This window comes from Podarcis liolepis (genome assembly GCF_965112155.1).
Source record: "Podarcis liolepis genome assembly, chromosome: W".
NCBI classification, from domain to species: domain Eukaryota; kingdom Metazoa; phylum Chordata; class Lepidosauria; order Squamata; family Lacertidae; genus Podarcis; species Podarcis liolepis.
The window spans coordinates 18,462,209-18,479,302 of NC_139568.1; the positions used below are offsets into that span (position 1 = coordinate 18,462,209).

Here is a 17,094-nt window from a genome sequence, read left to right on the forward strand (position 1 = left end):
ATTTTAGGGTGGCAGCACTGATGCTTTGAAACTCCCTGTCCATTGACATCAGGCAGGTGCCCTCACTGTACTCCAAGGTAACTGCCAAAAACATTTTTGTTTAGGTAAGCCTGTCCAGACATGTAGAAGGCAGACACATCTTAATTTGGTTTTCAGCTTGTCATTGACTTTAATTATTCATTGAATGTTTTAAATCAGGGGTCAGCAACCTTTTTCAGCCATGAACTGGTCCACCGTCCCTCAGGCCATGTGGTGGGCCGGACTATATTTTTTTTGGGGGGGGGGGAGGGGAATGAACAAATTCCTATGCTCCACAAATAACCCAGAGATACATTTTAAATAAAAGCACACATTCTACTCATGTAAAAACATGCTGATTCCCGGACCGTCCGCGGACCGGATTTAGAAGGCGATTGGGCCGCATCCAGCCCACAGGCCTTAGGTTGCCTACCCCTGTTTTAAATAGTAGTGTAGTATTTTTCTTTTTACTTAGGATTTCATTGTTTTATTCTTTTTGTAAACCACTTTGACACTTTTTCTTTTTATGATCTAGTGGTGTATAAATAGTATACAATAAATAATTTGAATATGGATGTCTCTGCTAGGTTCGGGCTGGTGAGTCTCTTATGAAGCTTGTCTCTGACCTAAAACAGTTCCTGATCCTCAGTGACTTCCCTTCCATCAACGAAGCCATCAACCAGCAGAATCAGCAGTTGCGCAGCCTTCAGGAGGAATGCGACAAGAAGCTTATTACCCTGCATGATGAGATCTCGATAAACCTCTATGAGCTGGAGAAAGAATATTACTCTTCCAGGTACAAGTGAAGCCATGGACAGTTGCCCTATAGTAACCACAACAATTGCCTGCTTCTGACATGGGGTGGGGGCGGGGTGTGTGTGAAAATAACAACTGTCCTTGTTTTAAAAAGCATCCCTAAATTCCCAGCACCCAAAGAATCTGGGCCCCAAAGCCGTTTTACTGAGTACTTCATGTTTGACGTGAGATGTGGCCATTTTGGAGGGCAAGCACACCATGTAACTAGGACTTTCTCCACAGAGATGTGGAGGTGAGCTTTTCTCCTGCCCCCTCATCAGCATTGTGATCTTGTCACCTAAATGACTTGCAAACAGGAACAGGTACAGTGGTGCCTCGCAAGACGAAATTAATTCGTTCCGCGAGTTTTTTCGTCTAGCGAATTTTTCGTCTTGTGAAGCATGAAATCCCATAGGAATGCATTGAAATTCAATTAATGCGTTCCTATGGTCAAAAAAAGTCCAAACAAAGCCAAATTTGGTACAACAAGAGTTTATTAAGTGCTCTTTAAAGTCACACATACTGTAAAGAGCATTTCAAAAATTGAAGGAACAATAAATTAAGTTTCTAAACATGACAGAAAAACATTTAAAAATCAACAGAGTGTACAGGTACAGTACATTTTCTAAGACTCTGGGGGACAACTCGAAGAAGGTTCCTCTTCCACTCTTTGCTTCTTGCTGAAGAACCCCCTCCTCAACTGTTCCCCCAGCCACCCACCACACAGAAATTCAAATCCAGAACTTTTTTAAAAAAACAGCAGAGTGGCCCAATGGTCACAGAAAATCATAAAAATGCAGAAAAAACCCACACAAGCTTCCAGATTCTTGCAAACCCCTCCCCAACACCAAGTCCTTGAATTCCAAACACCCCAACCCAAAATTCAAAAACCCCCAAAAAGTTTTAAAAGTTTAACTTACCAAATGGCTGCAAAAGAAGTTTTGGAAAAGCTTCAAAAATCACCAAAGTCTTCAAAAACCTCAAAAAAGGCTACCACTCTATGAGTTGCTCCTCGAAGTCAAGTCACAACTGTATTAACGGTGTTAAGAAAAAGGAAACAAACTTGCAAGACGTTTTCGTTTTTCGTCTTGCGAAGCAAGCCCATAGGGAAATTCATCTTGTGAAGCAGCTCAAAAAACGCAAAACCCTTTCGTCTAGCGAGCTTTTCGTCTTGCGAGGCATTCATCTTGTGGGGCACCACTGTATTGGATCTTGAACTGCCCAGAGTACCCTAATCACTAGTCAGTGTAAACTGCAATCCTAACCATGTCTACTCAGAAGTCCTCTTGAATTCAGTGGGGTTTGTTCCTAGCTAAGTGGGATTAAACTGCTTTGAAGCTTTTTTTACAATCAAGTGGTGTATAAATTTTATGAAACAAATAATAAATGAAGATGGCAGCTTTAGGCCACATTCATACAATACATTTAAAGCACTATGATGCCATGCTAAACAGTTATGGATTCCACCAAATAATTAGGGGAGCTGTAGTTTTCGAATGGTGCAGAGATTACAGGGTTACAATTAATTCCCAGAGCTCCCTGTGAAGAGGGATTGATTGTTAAGCCACTCTGGGAATTGTAGGTCTGTGAAGGGAACAAGGGCCTCCTAATAGTACTTAGCACCCTTAACTACAGCTCCCAGAATTCTTCAGGAGAAGCCATAATTGTTTAAAGTGGTATCGGATGCATGGTACAAGCGTGTGGTAGTCAAACAAAGCCATTTCCGCCTCGGAGGAGATGGGGTTGCGGGCCAACTCCACCCACACCCGCGCGGGGGCTGGCCATCCCTGGGCATGTCACCGAGCCGGCCAGCCAATCAGCTGGCCGGGGAGGAGGGGCCTGGCCTATTTAAGGCCAGGCACGCCCGGGGACCGCCCTCTTTTCACCTGGGCACCAGAGAGGTTTTACCTTTATCTTCCACTCGAGGTTTCGGAGGGATTTTTCCATCTCTTCTGTTTTACTGCGTCAGCCGCCGCAAGCTTCACCTTCAGCCGCGTGCGCATTGCCCCACTGGAGCTGAAATCGCTACTTTACCGAGCTGAAATCACTTGGGGGCGGGGGTGCGCCGCAAAGGAGGGCTGAGGGAAGCGAGCAGCTGAGCAGTCGGTGGTGTTGCTTTGCGCTGGGAGGGAGATCGACGCGGCGGAGAGGCCTTTCCATTGCTCGGAGCGGAGTCAAGGAGCCACGGACCGCTTTGCAAGCCTCGTGCTCCAAGGAGAGGGGTAAAGTACACAGGCGTTTGCCTTTCGGCGCCCCATCCGGAAACCCGCTCGGTGATTCCCTCCCGCCCATGCGCGGACTGCCCCTGTGGGGTTTTTTTCCTCTTTCATTTCTGCTTCCCTTCGGCTGTAGCTGTAGCCCCCTCCCAGGTTCCCTTATCCGGAAAAAAGCCACACCGGGGTTCCCCCTCGCATCTCGTCCTCTTCCCTCGGTGTTCCCCTTCCCCCCTGGCATTTGTTCTTCCCTTCTCCGTTTCGTTGCTTCTTGCCTAGCTTTGTTGCACTGACCAACCCCCCCCCCCCCGTGCTGGTCCTTGCCTTGCGTGTCTTTCCATTTCCCTGGTGACTTTTGTTGGGGCTGAAGCTGCTTTCGCTGTGTTTTGCTGTGTTTTGCCGTGTTCCGGGTCTCAGCTGCCGCCGCCTTCCTGGACGTGAACATCGAAGCCGCGGCTGCCATTACCACTGAGGGCTGAAGTAAGGGCAGCGTGAGAACGCTATCTTAGGGGGTGGTGAAGCGGCCATTTTTTGGCAGGGCAGAGGGAAGAGGTTAGTAGCGGCCGCCATCTTGGTGAGGCCCACGTGGTCAACACCCGGCAGCCATTTTAGGTGTGTCCATTGTTGTCTTTCGGCTCCAGTGTTTTTCTGCTACTTTTAATTCAGCTTGTCATTTTCACGTATCCTTTGCTGCAAGTCAGTAGGGGGAAGCCTTGCATTGCCTTTAATTTTCCCATTTGCATTTATCGGCTGGCTAACGTGCGGTGGTTTCCTGCCTACCTGCTACTGGGTGTCCAGTTTATAAAAGATAAATTTGGTTTACTTGTTGTTAGCCAGTAGGATTATTATTGCTCCTAATTTCTCGTTCCTTCAAACAGTTCTTTAGGGTTCCAGCGGCATCTATATTAATACCCCACTTGGTTGCAGCAATAGCATTTGCATTAAAGTAAATAAGTAGTATATAGTTAGATAGATAGTGAATGAATAAATAAATAAAAAAAACCTAAAATAAACAAATACTTTAATTTAAAAAATAAAATAAAATAAAATAAATAAATAAACAAATAAATAAACAAACAAAAATTATATATATATATATATATATATATATATATATATATATATATATATATAGAGTTAGAATTTTTAAAAAAGGGGAGGGTTAGGCCCTTGCATACATCTGAAGGTTTTAGGGTGACTGCCCTGTTTACCCGCCAGCCTTGCTACAGCAGCTGGAATCAATACTTAGGAACCAACTGGGTCACAGCGTCCACTTTTTGTGATTAGTGGGACCAGGGGCTTTTGGCTGAGTCGGTGTGGATATTACTGAACTAGTTTAATAGGTAAACAGTTAAGCCAGTGTTGAGAATACTGAACTGTTAATAAGCGACAAGGTAATACAGCCTTACAGTACCATGCAGGGCGCAAGTTACACCAATAGCGGCGCAGGTCTAAATCTCTAGGCATACATTTAGCGTTTGGTTACCCATCCATTATATAATGGCTTCCGGAGGAGACCAGCAGGCATCTATCTCTGCCAATCTGCCGGCGCACGGGGGCGCCCAAGTGCCTTCCTTGCCTTGTGACCCTCAAGATTTTGCCCAATTTTTTATGGCCTTCGAAACGTTTTATAAACGGTGCAGGTCAAAAGGAGGTTTGGTACCTTCAGCACCGGAACCCTCACAAGATGTTATACCAGAAACTCCTCCCGGCCAGGTCCAGCAGGACATCCCCACTATCGCAGGCTGCAGCAGCCAGGCTGAAGCGGTGAATATGGGTCGCCCCAATACCCGTTCCCGGGCAGCCACCGCCAAGAATACAAGCCAAAGCGTAGGCAAAGGAAAGGCGCCAGCTAAGGGTTCTGGCAGGGGGAGGGCCATGGCCAAGGGCACCGGTGGTAACCATGGCTCACAAACTCCAGACATTCCTAGTGTATTTCAGGAACTGCAGGCCCACGGCAGCTCAACTGAGGACAGCGCTGGTTCCGCTGACTCAGGTATGTCATCATCCGATTCAGATAGCGAGGCCCCCATGGATGGCTACTGGGTTTTAGGGGAAGAGAATCACGGGATCCCGCTTTGGGCACACGAAAGGAGGGCCAATTCCCATCGTAAGTCTTTTAATGGCGTATTGGCTTGGAAGGATGGGGCATTGGTGGAGGATGTTAAAGTTGCCACTCATCAATCCACCGATTTCATCTTGGGGTACCATTTGTCCCAGAAGAAGAGGAATAAGATCCTCAATGGGGACTACGTGGACATGTTCACCCTTCTCCCTCCGACTAAGCTAACAGGAAAAGGGGAGAAGAGGCGCTCTTATGGTAAGCGGAGGTACAGGACGCCCAGGGCGGAGCGCACCTTTGAGAACTGGCTGGACGGGTACCAGGTGTTTATGGGAGTTGTGTGCGCCGCTTATCCTAGGCGCTCTATGGATTTGGTTGCCTATTTGGCCCACGTCAGGAGGGCATACGCCCTCACGGGAGAAAACGCTACTTTAACGTACGATGAGAATTTCCGTAGAAACGCGTCTCTCCTGCCTTCTACCCGCTGGGATCTAACGGATCCTAATTTCTGGGGCGAAGACGTCAACCCCTACATCGAGAAGAAAAACCAGGAGGCCTCCAAGGCGGGTAAGACAGAGCCGAAGCGCCGCCGACAATGCTGGGAATACAACAGGGGCGTATGCTCGTGGCCCTCCTGTAAGTATTTGCACGAATGCGAGCGGTGCTGGGGTAGCCACCCCGCCTCGGCCTGCTTCAAGAACAAACAGCAGCCCTTTCGGGGGGGCCGGGGGTTCTTCCACAGTAATAATAGGGGCGCCCCCGGATCCACCCATCAGGGGCCCGCTAACCGTCAGTAACCAGTACCTTGGTTTAGCCTCCTCTCCCATCAAACTTCAGCCCCTCAAGACCTTGCTGGACCAGTATCCCGATCGAAAGGCGGCACAGTACCTTTGGGAGGGGTTCTCCATGGGGTTCAGAATCCCAGTGTCCACCCCCCCTAACACCGGGGACCCACAAAACCAAAAATCAGTTAGGGAGAGGCCAGAGATAGTAAAAAAAAAGATAGAGAAGGAAATCAGTGCAGGCAGGGTGGCAGGTCCTTTCACAGAGCCCCCAGTAGAGGGTCTTCACTTATCCCCGTTGGGTATCGTGCCGAAAAAGGCCCCAGGGGAGTTCCGTATGATCCACAATCTTTCCTACCCAAGGGGAGGCTCTGTCAACGATTCGATCCCTCAAGAGCTTTGCACGGTGAAATATGCCTCCTTTGATCAGGCTGTAAAAATGATCCGCAGATTTGGGCCTGGGGCACTCCTTGCCAAATGCGACATTGAGTCCGCGTTCCGCTTGCTTCCGGTTCATCCGGCAGACTTCCGTTGGTTGGGTTTCCGATTCGAGGGGGCGTATTTCATCGACAAAGCTATGCCCATGGGATGTTCTGTGGCTTGCTCTGCCTTTGAGGCCTTCAGCACCTTTCTTGATTGGGCCCTTCGCGCCAGGACAGGGTCATCGGGCGTGACCCATTACCTCGATGATTTTATTCTGGTGGTTGAGGACAGGCTGCAATGCACAGCGCTCTTGGACGCCTTCACGGCATTGGCAGACGAGCTGGGGGTGCCCCTGGCCGCCGAAAAAACTGAGGGTCCCGCTACTGCCTTTGTTTACTTAGGCATTGAATTGGATACTGTGGCCCAAACCTCCAAATTACCCAAAGAAAAGTTGTTAGCTCTCAAGGAGGTGATTCAGCAGCTTCTGCCCCTAAAGAAGGTTACACTAAGGCAGATCCAATCCCTATTGGGCCACCTGAATTTCGCTTGCAGGGTGGTGGCACCGGGCAGGCCTTTTTGCGGACGGCTGGCCAGATTGTCTGCAGGCCTAAGAGCACCCCAGCATAGGGTCCGCCTTTCCAAAGATGTAAAAAATGATCTGGAAGTCTGGTTACAATTCCTCGAGAATTACAACGGCGTATCCTTATGGCAGGATTCTATGGCTCTCAACGCTGAATTCCAGGTGCAGTCTGACGCCGCTGGGTCCTTAGGTTTCGGGGTCTATTTCAGTGGGCAATGGTGCGCAAGAAGGTGGCCAGAAGAGTGGCGGGGTCAATCCATTTCTCGGGACCTGACGTTCTTAGAATTCTTCCCTATCCTGGTGGCAGTTCATCTTTGGACTGAGCAGTTCCGCAATCATAGGGTCTGTTTCAACACAGATAACCAGGCAGTGGTGGCAGTTCTTTCCAGGCAGTCTGCACGCTCCCCTAGGGTCGGAAACCTATTACGGTCCTTCGTTCTCCTATGTCTCGAGCACAATATATATTTCTCAGCCAAATTTGTACCTGGCATTAATAATGATATTGCGGATGCTCTATCTCGCTTTCAGATGGAGCGCTTCCGCTCGTTAGCGCCGGAGGCGGAGCAGTCATCGATGCCTTTCCCGGAGCATCTCTGGAGTCTTGGGAGCAGGAAGTGTTGAAGGGAGTATTCGGTGCAGTTGCCCCCTCCACAATGAGATCCTACAAGAAAGCGTGGGCCGACTTTCTGAAGTTTCGCAGTAGATTACCCAAAGCCATACCAAATGCCGTCCCTTCCACGAGGGAGGTCTTACATTATTTGGCATACTTGAAGGAATTGGGCCGGGCACCCAAGACTCTCAATATTCAGTCTGCCGGGATTTCATATTTCTGTAAAACCTTTTTCAACACTGACCCGTGCGCTAAGTTTATAGTACGCAAGACCCTAGAAGGCTGGCGCCGGATCCAGCCTCCCAGCTCCGACAAGAGGAGGCCCATAACTTATGATGTTTTATCCCAGATACACGTAAAATTACGCGAAATTTGCTGGTCAAAATATGAAGCGCGCCTATTTTCCGCAGCTTATTCCATAGCCTTCTTTGGGGCCCTCCGCGTAGGGGAAGTGGTCTGCGAGGGAGGGGCCGCCCACGGCCTGAGGGGCATCCTCATAAGTGATATAACCCTATCGACAAGCGAGTTGTTAGTTCAGGTGCGCAGCTCCAAGACGGATCAACAGGGTAGGGGAGCCCTCCTGCGTTTACCAGCTGCCCAAGGTACTGGGCCCTGCCCGGTTAGGGATGCACGGTGTTTCCTCTACTTAAGACCCAGTAGTCCGGGCCCCTTCCTTATCCATGCTGATGGCTCCCCTTTGGCTCGACACCAGTTTACTCAAGTAATGCGCAAAGCGTTGTCCGCCTGTGGCCTGCCCGCAGATGAATTTGTCGCTCATTCCTTCAGGATTGGTGCTGCAACCACGGCAGTGCACCTTGGTCTCTCCTTGGAGAGGATAAAAGATTTGGGCCGGTGGAAGTCTAACCCATACAGGGCTTACTTAAGAAGGTAATTGAGAATGGCGACAAAACCTGACCTCGATCTTTCTATTTATTTCCTTTCAGAATTACAAAAGATACACATCTGGTTGGTGGGCCACAGCATTGTCCATTGGGCCAATGTTCGAGCCAAGACTACCGGGCTAGGGCCTAACTTAAACTTGCCTGCTAATGTGGAGCTGACGTGGTTGTCGAGAAGAGGGATGTGCTGGAGTGAATTAAAGCCTGTGGTGATGGTGAGAGCTGCCGTTGACGGCCCCCCGGATGCCTTGGTTATTCAGTTGGGGGAAAACGACTTGGCATATCGCAAAGCGATTGACTTGAGATGGAATATATTTGACGATCTAGCTGAATTGATGGCGGCTTACCCGAGCATTACAATTTTGTGGTCCTCGCTGCTTGAAAGGAGGACATGGAGGGATTGTGTGAGCCTGGTTGGGGTCAATAAAGCTCGAAAGGTTTTGGAGCGGGCTGTGCAGCGTAGAGTGGCGGCTCTGGGTGGGTGCGTCATTGGCCACCCAGGCATCCAGTACAGCAACGAGGCCCTCTACAGACGGGATGGCGTGCATCTTTCAAATGCGGGAAATGACATTTGGTTGGGAGACATCATTGCAGGGATTAGGGATTGGTTACAGGTTTAAAGGTATTGGCGGCGAGCTTCGCTCGAGTGGCGGTTAGGCATTGGCAGGGGGAATTGTTATGCAAATAAGAGGGGGGGAAGGAAGCGCCATCACCTTCCCCCAAATAAAGGGGTAGTCCGGTAGAGGACTCCGGGGGGCGTTGCCTTGTCTGAAACCTAGGGAGGTAAGGGCCTCCGGCACGCCCCCGAGCGGTGACACCCGTGGGATCCTAGTTGGCGTATTTCAACAGGACCCCCCACGGTTTGTGGACAACCCTCCCGGTCACCATGCCAGGTAGTCGATAGGAGCCAATGCCTAAAGCCAATACCTTTCAATTCTGTAATTGTCAGGGCTGCCACCCAGTCCCAGCTCACATAGGACCAAGTCAGCCAGCGTTCAGTTTCAAAGAGTCTTTATTGGATTACAGGTTCCATTTCCAAACTGCAATGTGCAGCCCTACTTCTTCTAGGTCAGAACGACGAAGACCCGTCTGAGTCTCCGCCTCTAGCGCACCAGCTTAATACCCTAGCCTTGCTCCACCTCCTGCGCCTTTCCTTCCGTCTCTGGGTCCTTCTGCCCCCCTGGGTCTCTCCCTTCCTACTCTCTTCTGACGCGGACCCCCCTGACCCTTCCACCTCCTTGCGGCGGGCTTTGGGACCCGGCTCACTCTCTGGGCTGCTGACTGCGCCAGCTTCCGCTACATTTGAACTTGGCGCGCGCGCCCAACTCTCCACTTTCCTCTTGATAGTTTCATCGCTCCCCGAGGTGGGCGTGACTACTCCTGACTCATGCCCTCCCTCCTTCTGAAAGTCTCCGGAACCCGATATCTGGTCCCCTTTCTCCCCGCTGCTCCCGGCTGGGCACGTGGGTCCCGATCTCCAACTGCTGCTCTCTGATCCCTCTCTGGACCCTTCTTCCTGGGGTGTCCCCCTGCTCTTCCCCCTTGCCCTGGCTGCTGGCGCTCCCCTCTGGGAATCCTCGGACTCGCTAGACAGGCTCGGTGATCTCGGGTCGTCATCCCCACTCATCCTTCCTTCGTATTCCTCCCCCTCGCTCTCTGTCTCCTCCCTTCTCTGCGTCTCTGCTCCTGAACCCCTGACATCCATCCCCCCCTCGAAGCCCCCCCTTCCCCCCTCCCCGCTTTCAAGGGTGGTTGGTGGGTGCTCCGTCATCACGGGAGTGAATGTCGGATACAGTTCGCTCCCCGTTGCTGGCCGCCAACTGAAGACCTCCGAGTCTTCCTCCCCGCTTTCGGCAACTGTGATCTCCTCCGCCTCCATTTCGGTGCCGCCGTGCTCGAAACCAAGATCCTCCCCGCAAATGTCCATGTCAGTCTCTGCGTCTGTCGCCGGACCTGGTATCTCCTGCCACTTCCGGCGCCACTGCTCCTCTGGCCGATCATCCCACCAATACGAGTTCTCGGACGCCGAACCCTCCGGTGACCCCTCTGGGGAACGTGTGCGCGGTGCTGGTTCCCCGTCCGAGTCGAAACCATGGAAAGTGCTGGAGGAAAGCGTGGGCGTGAACAACCAGTCGTCGAAGAAGCCCGCTGGCATAGGTCTGTGTGGGAAAAGGGCATGAAACTCATCCTTTAGCAGGGGTTCCTCCAAGGCGTAGTCCGGCACCCAGCTATTAGCACTGGCCCGGGTGCCTTCCCTTGCTAGTAGATATTCTACTCCGTCTTCCCCCCATCTGGAGTCCAGAATCTCCGTGACTTCGTTGATGGGGTCCTGCTGTGGCAACCTTCCCGCCTCCGTCCGTTCCGGAGACTGACTCGGTGCCGTTCCTGGTTCCTGGAACCTGTGCGGTGCCCTGTAGGGAGTGAGCACCGACCTGTGGAACACCGGATGCATCCTGGAACCCTCCGGTAGCACCAGCCGGAAAGCCACCGGGTTGATCTGCGCTTCGACTCGGTATGGACCGAGTTGCTTGTGCCCCAGCTTTCTCTTGGCTAACGATCGGGTCGGCACCGCGTGGGCTGCCAACCAGACCCAGTCTCCCACTCGGATCTCTTCGCCCACTCGCCTGTGCTTGTCAGCTTGTACTTTGTATGCGTGCTTCGCTAGCTCCAGCTGCCGTCTGAGTTGATCGTGGACCTCTTGCAACTCAGATGCGAAAGCGTCCGCCGTCTGCGGTTCCCCTTCCCCCACCCTGTCCAGTCCCGGGAAGGTTCTGGGATTCCTCCCATTGTTGGCGAAGAACGGCGTCACCCCTGTGGACACGTGCTTCGTGTTGTTGTAGGCGAATTCGGCGAGCGGCAGGTAATCCACCCACGTCGCAGGCTGTTGATTGGCATAGCATCTCAGGTACTGCTGCATGATGGCATTGACCCTCTCCGCTTGCCCGTTGGTCTGCGGGTGTCTTGCTGATGTCAGGTTGATCTTGACGTTCAGGAAGCCCATCAGCTTTTGCCAGAAATTCGAGATGAACTGGCGTCCGCGGTCGGACAGTATAGACCGCGGCAGCCCGTGCACTTTGAACACGTGATCTATGAACAGCTTGGCCGTTTGTTCCGCCGTGGCCACCTTCGCACACGGTATGAAGTGTGCCATCTTGGTGAACAAGTCCACCACCACTAGTACAGCTGTCTTGCCTCTCGAGCTGGGTAGATCCGTGACAAAGTCCAGGGCCACTCTCTCCCACAGTTCAAACGGCGTTTGCAGCGGTTCCAGAAGTCCCGCCGGTGGTTTGTGCACCGGCTTGGCCCTCTGGCAGGTGTCGCACCTCGCGACGTAGTCCGCGACTTCCCCCCTCAGTTTGGGCCACCAAAAGTCTCTTGCGACCAATTCCACCGTTTTTTCAGTGCCAAAGTGCCCGGCCGTGGGTGCATCGTGCAGCTGCTGCAGTACCCTGGCGCGAAGTTCGTCTCCCGGCACGTAGATGGCCCCTTTACGTAAGAGCAAGCCGTCTCGTATCTGGAACTCGTCGCCCTTCGCCGTGCCCTTGTGCACCTCTGCCATCTTCGCCTGCGCGAAGGAGTCGTCCTGCAACGCCCGTCGCACCGCATCCAGGTCTACTGTGGCTGAAGCGCATGCCCACGCTGTTGGCGCGAAGATGTGCATGGCTGCCGCTGGCGTCGCCTCTTCGAGGTATTGCGGTTTTCGGGACAGTGCATCCGCCATGATGTTGGTGTCGCCCGGGACGTACTCAATTCGGAAATTGAAATCAGCAAAGAACTCCGCCCAACGTATCTGCCTCTGGTTCAGGAACCGAGCCGTGCGCCAGTGCTCCAGATTCTTGTGGTCCGTGCAGACCTGCACCGTGTGCTTGGCGCCGATCAGGAAGTGCCTCCACGCCTTGAAAGCTGCATGAATGGCAAGCAACTCCCTATCCCAGATGGTGTAGTTCTGCTCCGACTTGCTGAGCTTTCTGGAGTAGAACGCCCCCGGCCGCCAGACCCCCTGTGGGTCCCTCTGCAGCAGGACCGCTCCCACTGCTCTATCGGACGCGTCTGTCTCTACCCGCAGCGGTCTGCTGGGGTCGATATGCAGCAGTTGCTCTTCCGACGCGAAGAGACGCTTGAGTGTCTGAAAGGACCGCTCCGCCTGCTCCGTCCAGACGAATTTCTTTTTCTTGGAGCTTAGCGTGTCCGTAATAGCCGCCGTCTGCATCGCGAACCCCTTGATAAACTTGCGATAGAAGTTGGCGAATCCGACAAACCTCTGGACCTCCTTCCGGTTGCGCGGGCTCTTCCAATCCAACACCGCACGAACCTTGGCGCTGTCCATGGCTAGCCCCTTGTCCGACAGCTTGTAACCCAAGAAATCCACCTCCGTCGTGTCGAACTGGCACTTCTCCAGTTTGGCGTACAGTCTATGCTGCTGCAGCCTCTTCAGCACCTCCCGAACGTCCTGGTCGTGTGCCTGCTGCGAGTCAGAGAATATCAGGATGTCATCCAGAAAGCAGACGCACTTCTTGTAGAGGAGTCCCGCCAACACGTGATGCATGAAAGCTTGAAAACAGTGAGAACCGTTTTGCAAACCAAACGGCATCACTCTGTATTCGTAGGTGCCTAGAGGCGTGAACATGGCTGTCTTCCACTCATCGCCCTCCCTCATGCGGATGAGATTGTACGCTCCTCGCAGATCCAACTTGGTGAACACGCGTCCCTTGCGCACCGTCGCCAGCAGGTCGTCAATCCTGGGCATGGGGAAATCGGAGGGCTTGGTCATCCTGTTTAAGAGGCGGTAATCCACCACCAATCTTTTTTGGGGCGTGTCCTTCTTCTTCACGAAGAAAACAGGACTGCCCCCTACTGCTCTGGACTCCCGGATGAAACCGCGCTGCAAATTGTGATCTATGAACTGTTTGAGTTCCTGTAGTTCGTCCTCAGACATGGAATATAGCTTCCCCTTCGGCAGCGTCGCCCCTGGCAGGAGGTCAATCTTGCAGTCATATTGCCTGTGCGGTGGTAGCTTGTCTGCCTCTTTTTCGCAGAAGACCTCCAGAAAGTCCGCGTATTTGTGGGGGACTGCTTGCAACGTTCCCAACTGCAGTTGTGAGTCCTCCTCCTCTCCCTCCTGCCTGGGCAGGATGCAGTGTTCTGCGCAGTAAGAGGAGCCGAAGATCAGCTGTCTCTGGTACCAAGCCAGCGTTGGACTGTGCCTGTCCAGCCAACTCATGCCCAACACAATGGGCGTGTCCGACAGTCGGGTGACATTAAAACTGATGACTTCCCTGTGGTTACCAAGTTGCATCACCATTGGTGGCGTCTGCTTCACCACCTGCCCCCCTAGCAACTCTCTGCCATCCACTGTGACGACTTGCAGGGGCAGAGTGGCAGGCAGTAGCGGTATAGCGTGCTGCTCCACAAAATCCTGTGCTATAAAGTCTGCGTTGCTTCCAGAATCCACAGAAAGCGGCACTTCGATAGTGACGCCATTTGGTAGCTGGAGAGACGCTGTGAGCTGCACCACTGGTTTGGGTGGGAGGGGGTCCGTGGGTTGCAATATCGCTGGGGACGGCTTCACTGATGCGTCTGGCTGGGCCCCAGTGCCTCTGTCTCCAGCCAGACATCGTCGTTTCCCTGCTGAGTTTCGCTGTATTGCGTGGCCGCTTTCACCGTTGCGGAGGCTGCAGTGTGCTTGGAGCTCCTCTGGGGACACTCTTTCGCCAAGTGTTGAGAGCTGTCGCATATGTAACACTTCCGGGTCCCTCTAGGAGGTTTAGTCTTGACTGCCGTCGGTGCAGAGGCTCTGGTAGCTGACTGAGCCCTGGCGCCTCCCACCTCCATAGGTTCCACCCCCCCTCCTGGCGGAGGTGTGGATTGCGCACGCGCTGCTTCCCTTGGAACGAAAGAGAAACTTCTCGCTTCTTCGCGCCCTCCACGTCCTTCATCTCTGCACCATGGACGTTCTTCCAGCCTCACCCCCACAGTCAGCGCCCTTTGGACCACTTCTTGCGTGCTTCGGGGCCTCTCCCCCCTCGCAATTTCATCCTTCACAGCAGGGCTTAGACCCTCCCAGAACAGGTCCCTGACTGGGGGCGAATCCCGGTCCCATTCCAAGGCACTGACAAGCGCAAAAAAGCGGGCGTGGTACTGCCGTACGCTCGCCCTCCCTTGTTTCAGTCCATGAATCTCCCGTCGGGCAAGATCCACATCAATGGTAGACAAAAAACACGCATCCATCGCTTTGATAAAGGCATCTGCACTCTGAAGCGCCGGATCTTTATCCCTCCACAAATTGCGTAGCCACGCTTTAGCATCCCCATGCAAATGGGATAGTATAAACCCCACTTTCTCTTCCTCCTCTCTAAAGTCTTTTGCCAGCAGTTGCAGTGCGCACATTACATCTGCTCGAAAATTGGGGTACTGTTGTAAATTCCCATCGAAGTGAGCCACAAGCCCTCCTGCTCTCCGTGCCAACCCGACCCCCTCCGGTCTGGGTCCTGGCTGCCCGTGCTTAACCCATGCTTCAAACCTGGCGTGGAGATCCCGGTAGGCGGCTGCCGCATCCTCCTCCCTTTTCTTGGATGCCAGTACCTCCGCATTCAATTGGGTAACTGCCTGTTGCAGCGCTGAAACTTTCTCTGCTTCCGTCATCTTTGCCAACTGTCGTGAGCTTGCTCCCAAACACCGATCCCCTCCTCCAGCTGCTGCTGTCTCCGCTGCGAGGTATCAGGTGTCAGAAGCTTTTAGAGACGGGTCTTACTGTCAGGGCTGCCACCCAGTCCCAGCTCACATAGGACCAAGTCAGCCAGCGTTCAGTTTCAAAGAGTCTTTATTGGATTACAGGTTCCATTTCCAAACTGCAATGTGCAGCCCTACTTCTTCTAGGTCAGAACGACGAAGACCCGTCTGAGTCTCCGCCTCTAGCGCACCAGCTTAATACCCTAGCCTTGCTCCACCTCCTGCGCCTTTCCTTCCGTCTCTGGGTCCTTCTGCCCCCCTGGGTCTCTCCCTTCCTACTCTCTTCTGACGCGGACCCCCCTGACCCTTCCGCCTCCTTGCGGCGGGCTTTGGGACCCGGCTCACTCTCTGGGCTGCTGACTGCGCCAGCTTCCGCTACATTTGAACTTGGCGCGCGCGCCCAACTCTCCACTTTCCTCTTGATAGTTTCATCGCTCCCCGAGGTGGGCGTGACTACTCCTGACTCATGCCCTCCCTCCTTCTGAAAGTCTCCGGAACCCGATATCTGGTCCCCTTTCTCCCCGCTGCTCCCGGCTGGGCACGTGGGTCCCGATCTCCAACTGCTGCTCTCTGATCCCTCTCTGGACCCTTCTTCCTGGGGTGTCCCCCTGCTCTCCCCCCTTGCCCTGGCTGCTGGCGCTCCCCTCTGGGAATCCTCGGACTCGCTAGACAGGCTCGGTGATCTCGGGTCATCATCCCCACTCATCCTTCCTTCGTATTCCTCCCCCTCGCTCTCTGTCTCCTCCCTTCTCTGCGTCTCTGCTCCTGAACCCCTGACAGTAATCAATAAAGTTGTGGCCTTTTTATGCCCATTAACCTAAAACATTGTGTCCAGTGTCTTCATTTCACAATGGGGGGGGGGGAGAATTGCCAAGCAACAACATCTGAAGGGCTGCAGTTGAGAAGATATGGAACTTTGGGGTTTAGGATGCAATCATACGCACCCTTAGCTGAAAGGGATCACAATTGATTTTTTTTAAAATAAAATTTTTATTAAAGTTTTCACATATTTTTAAGACAAACACAAAAACACAAACCACAAACACAACACAAATAACAAATATAATTTTAAATCCTTAATTTCTTAACCACTTTCCCTGACTTCCCCACACCTCCCCTTCTTGCATCCCAATTCCAATAGTTAACTCAGCAAGTTCTTATCCCCAACTTTTATCTTATTAATATTTTACTTAATTCATCTTAATTAACCAAATTTAACTTATAGACTTCAGTTAAACAACAGTACTCATCATTTACGCCCTTTTCTAAGGTCAACCCAAATTCCCTTCCACAAATTCCCAATTTTTATATTAATTACAAAACAAAATAACAGAAAGACAACATATAATTATACACCCTTTGGATTCCAAAACTCTCACCCCCCCTTTCCCGGTTTCGATCCCCAAAAAATATCCATCAGTCTATCAGTTATCAGCCTGGAGCTCTCACGTCCGAGGCCATCAAATCTCTCTCAGTCCCTCTCTGCTGGTTTTGTTGGTAGTCCTTTATATTAGACATCGAGTCTCGGAGAAGCTCTGTCCCAATAGGGTCTATGTTTCTTCCAACCAGACCTCCATATTCAAAAGTGGAGCCCAAATCATGTTTCTTATTCCTTTTAAGTCCAAATGTCCCAAATGTCCCAAAAGCTCCAACTTTCGCCTTAATCAAATTTGTAATCCATAGGTCTTCCGATCTCCCCATAGGGAGATCCCTCCAATCTTCATTCTCCAATTCAAACCAAATTCTCATCATCCAGGTCTTGTCTTTCTTGTAATCCATCTTTACTAAAGGGATCACAATTGAACAGAGTGGGGCTTGCGTCACGGTCCGGTTCACGGGCGATCAAAGACCCGGCTGGGGACGTCGGGACCGGGGGCAAGATAGTGGGGTGGGAGCAGGAATGGGAGTCCAGAAGCCAGGGGTCAGCAAGCCAAGAGTTCAAGGGTCAGAGAGCCGGGAGTCAAGAAGCCAAGGGTCCGAGGG

General features: G+C 52.2%; 1 protein-coding gene across 1 annotated transcript in view; it reads left to right on the forward strand.

Moving 5' to 3' along the window:
* LOC310697701 (mediator of RNA polymerase II transcription subunit 22-like) overlaps nt 1-17,094 on the forward strand; it is an 82,525-nt gene that overhangs the window by 63,596 nt on the left and 1,835 nt on the right. The window contains exon 4 of the mRNA XM_083484405.1: nt 606-814. Within this exon, the coding sequence (XP_083340531.1) occupies nt 606-814 (209 nt within the window). The remainder of the gene's footprint in view (nt 1-605; nt 815-17,094) is intronic.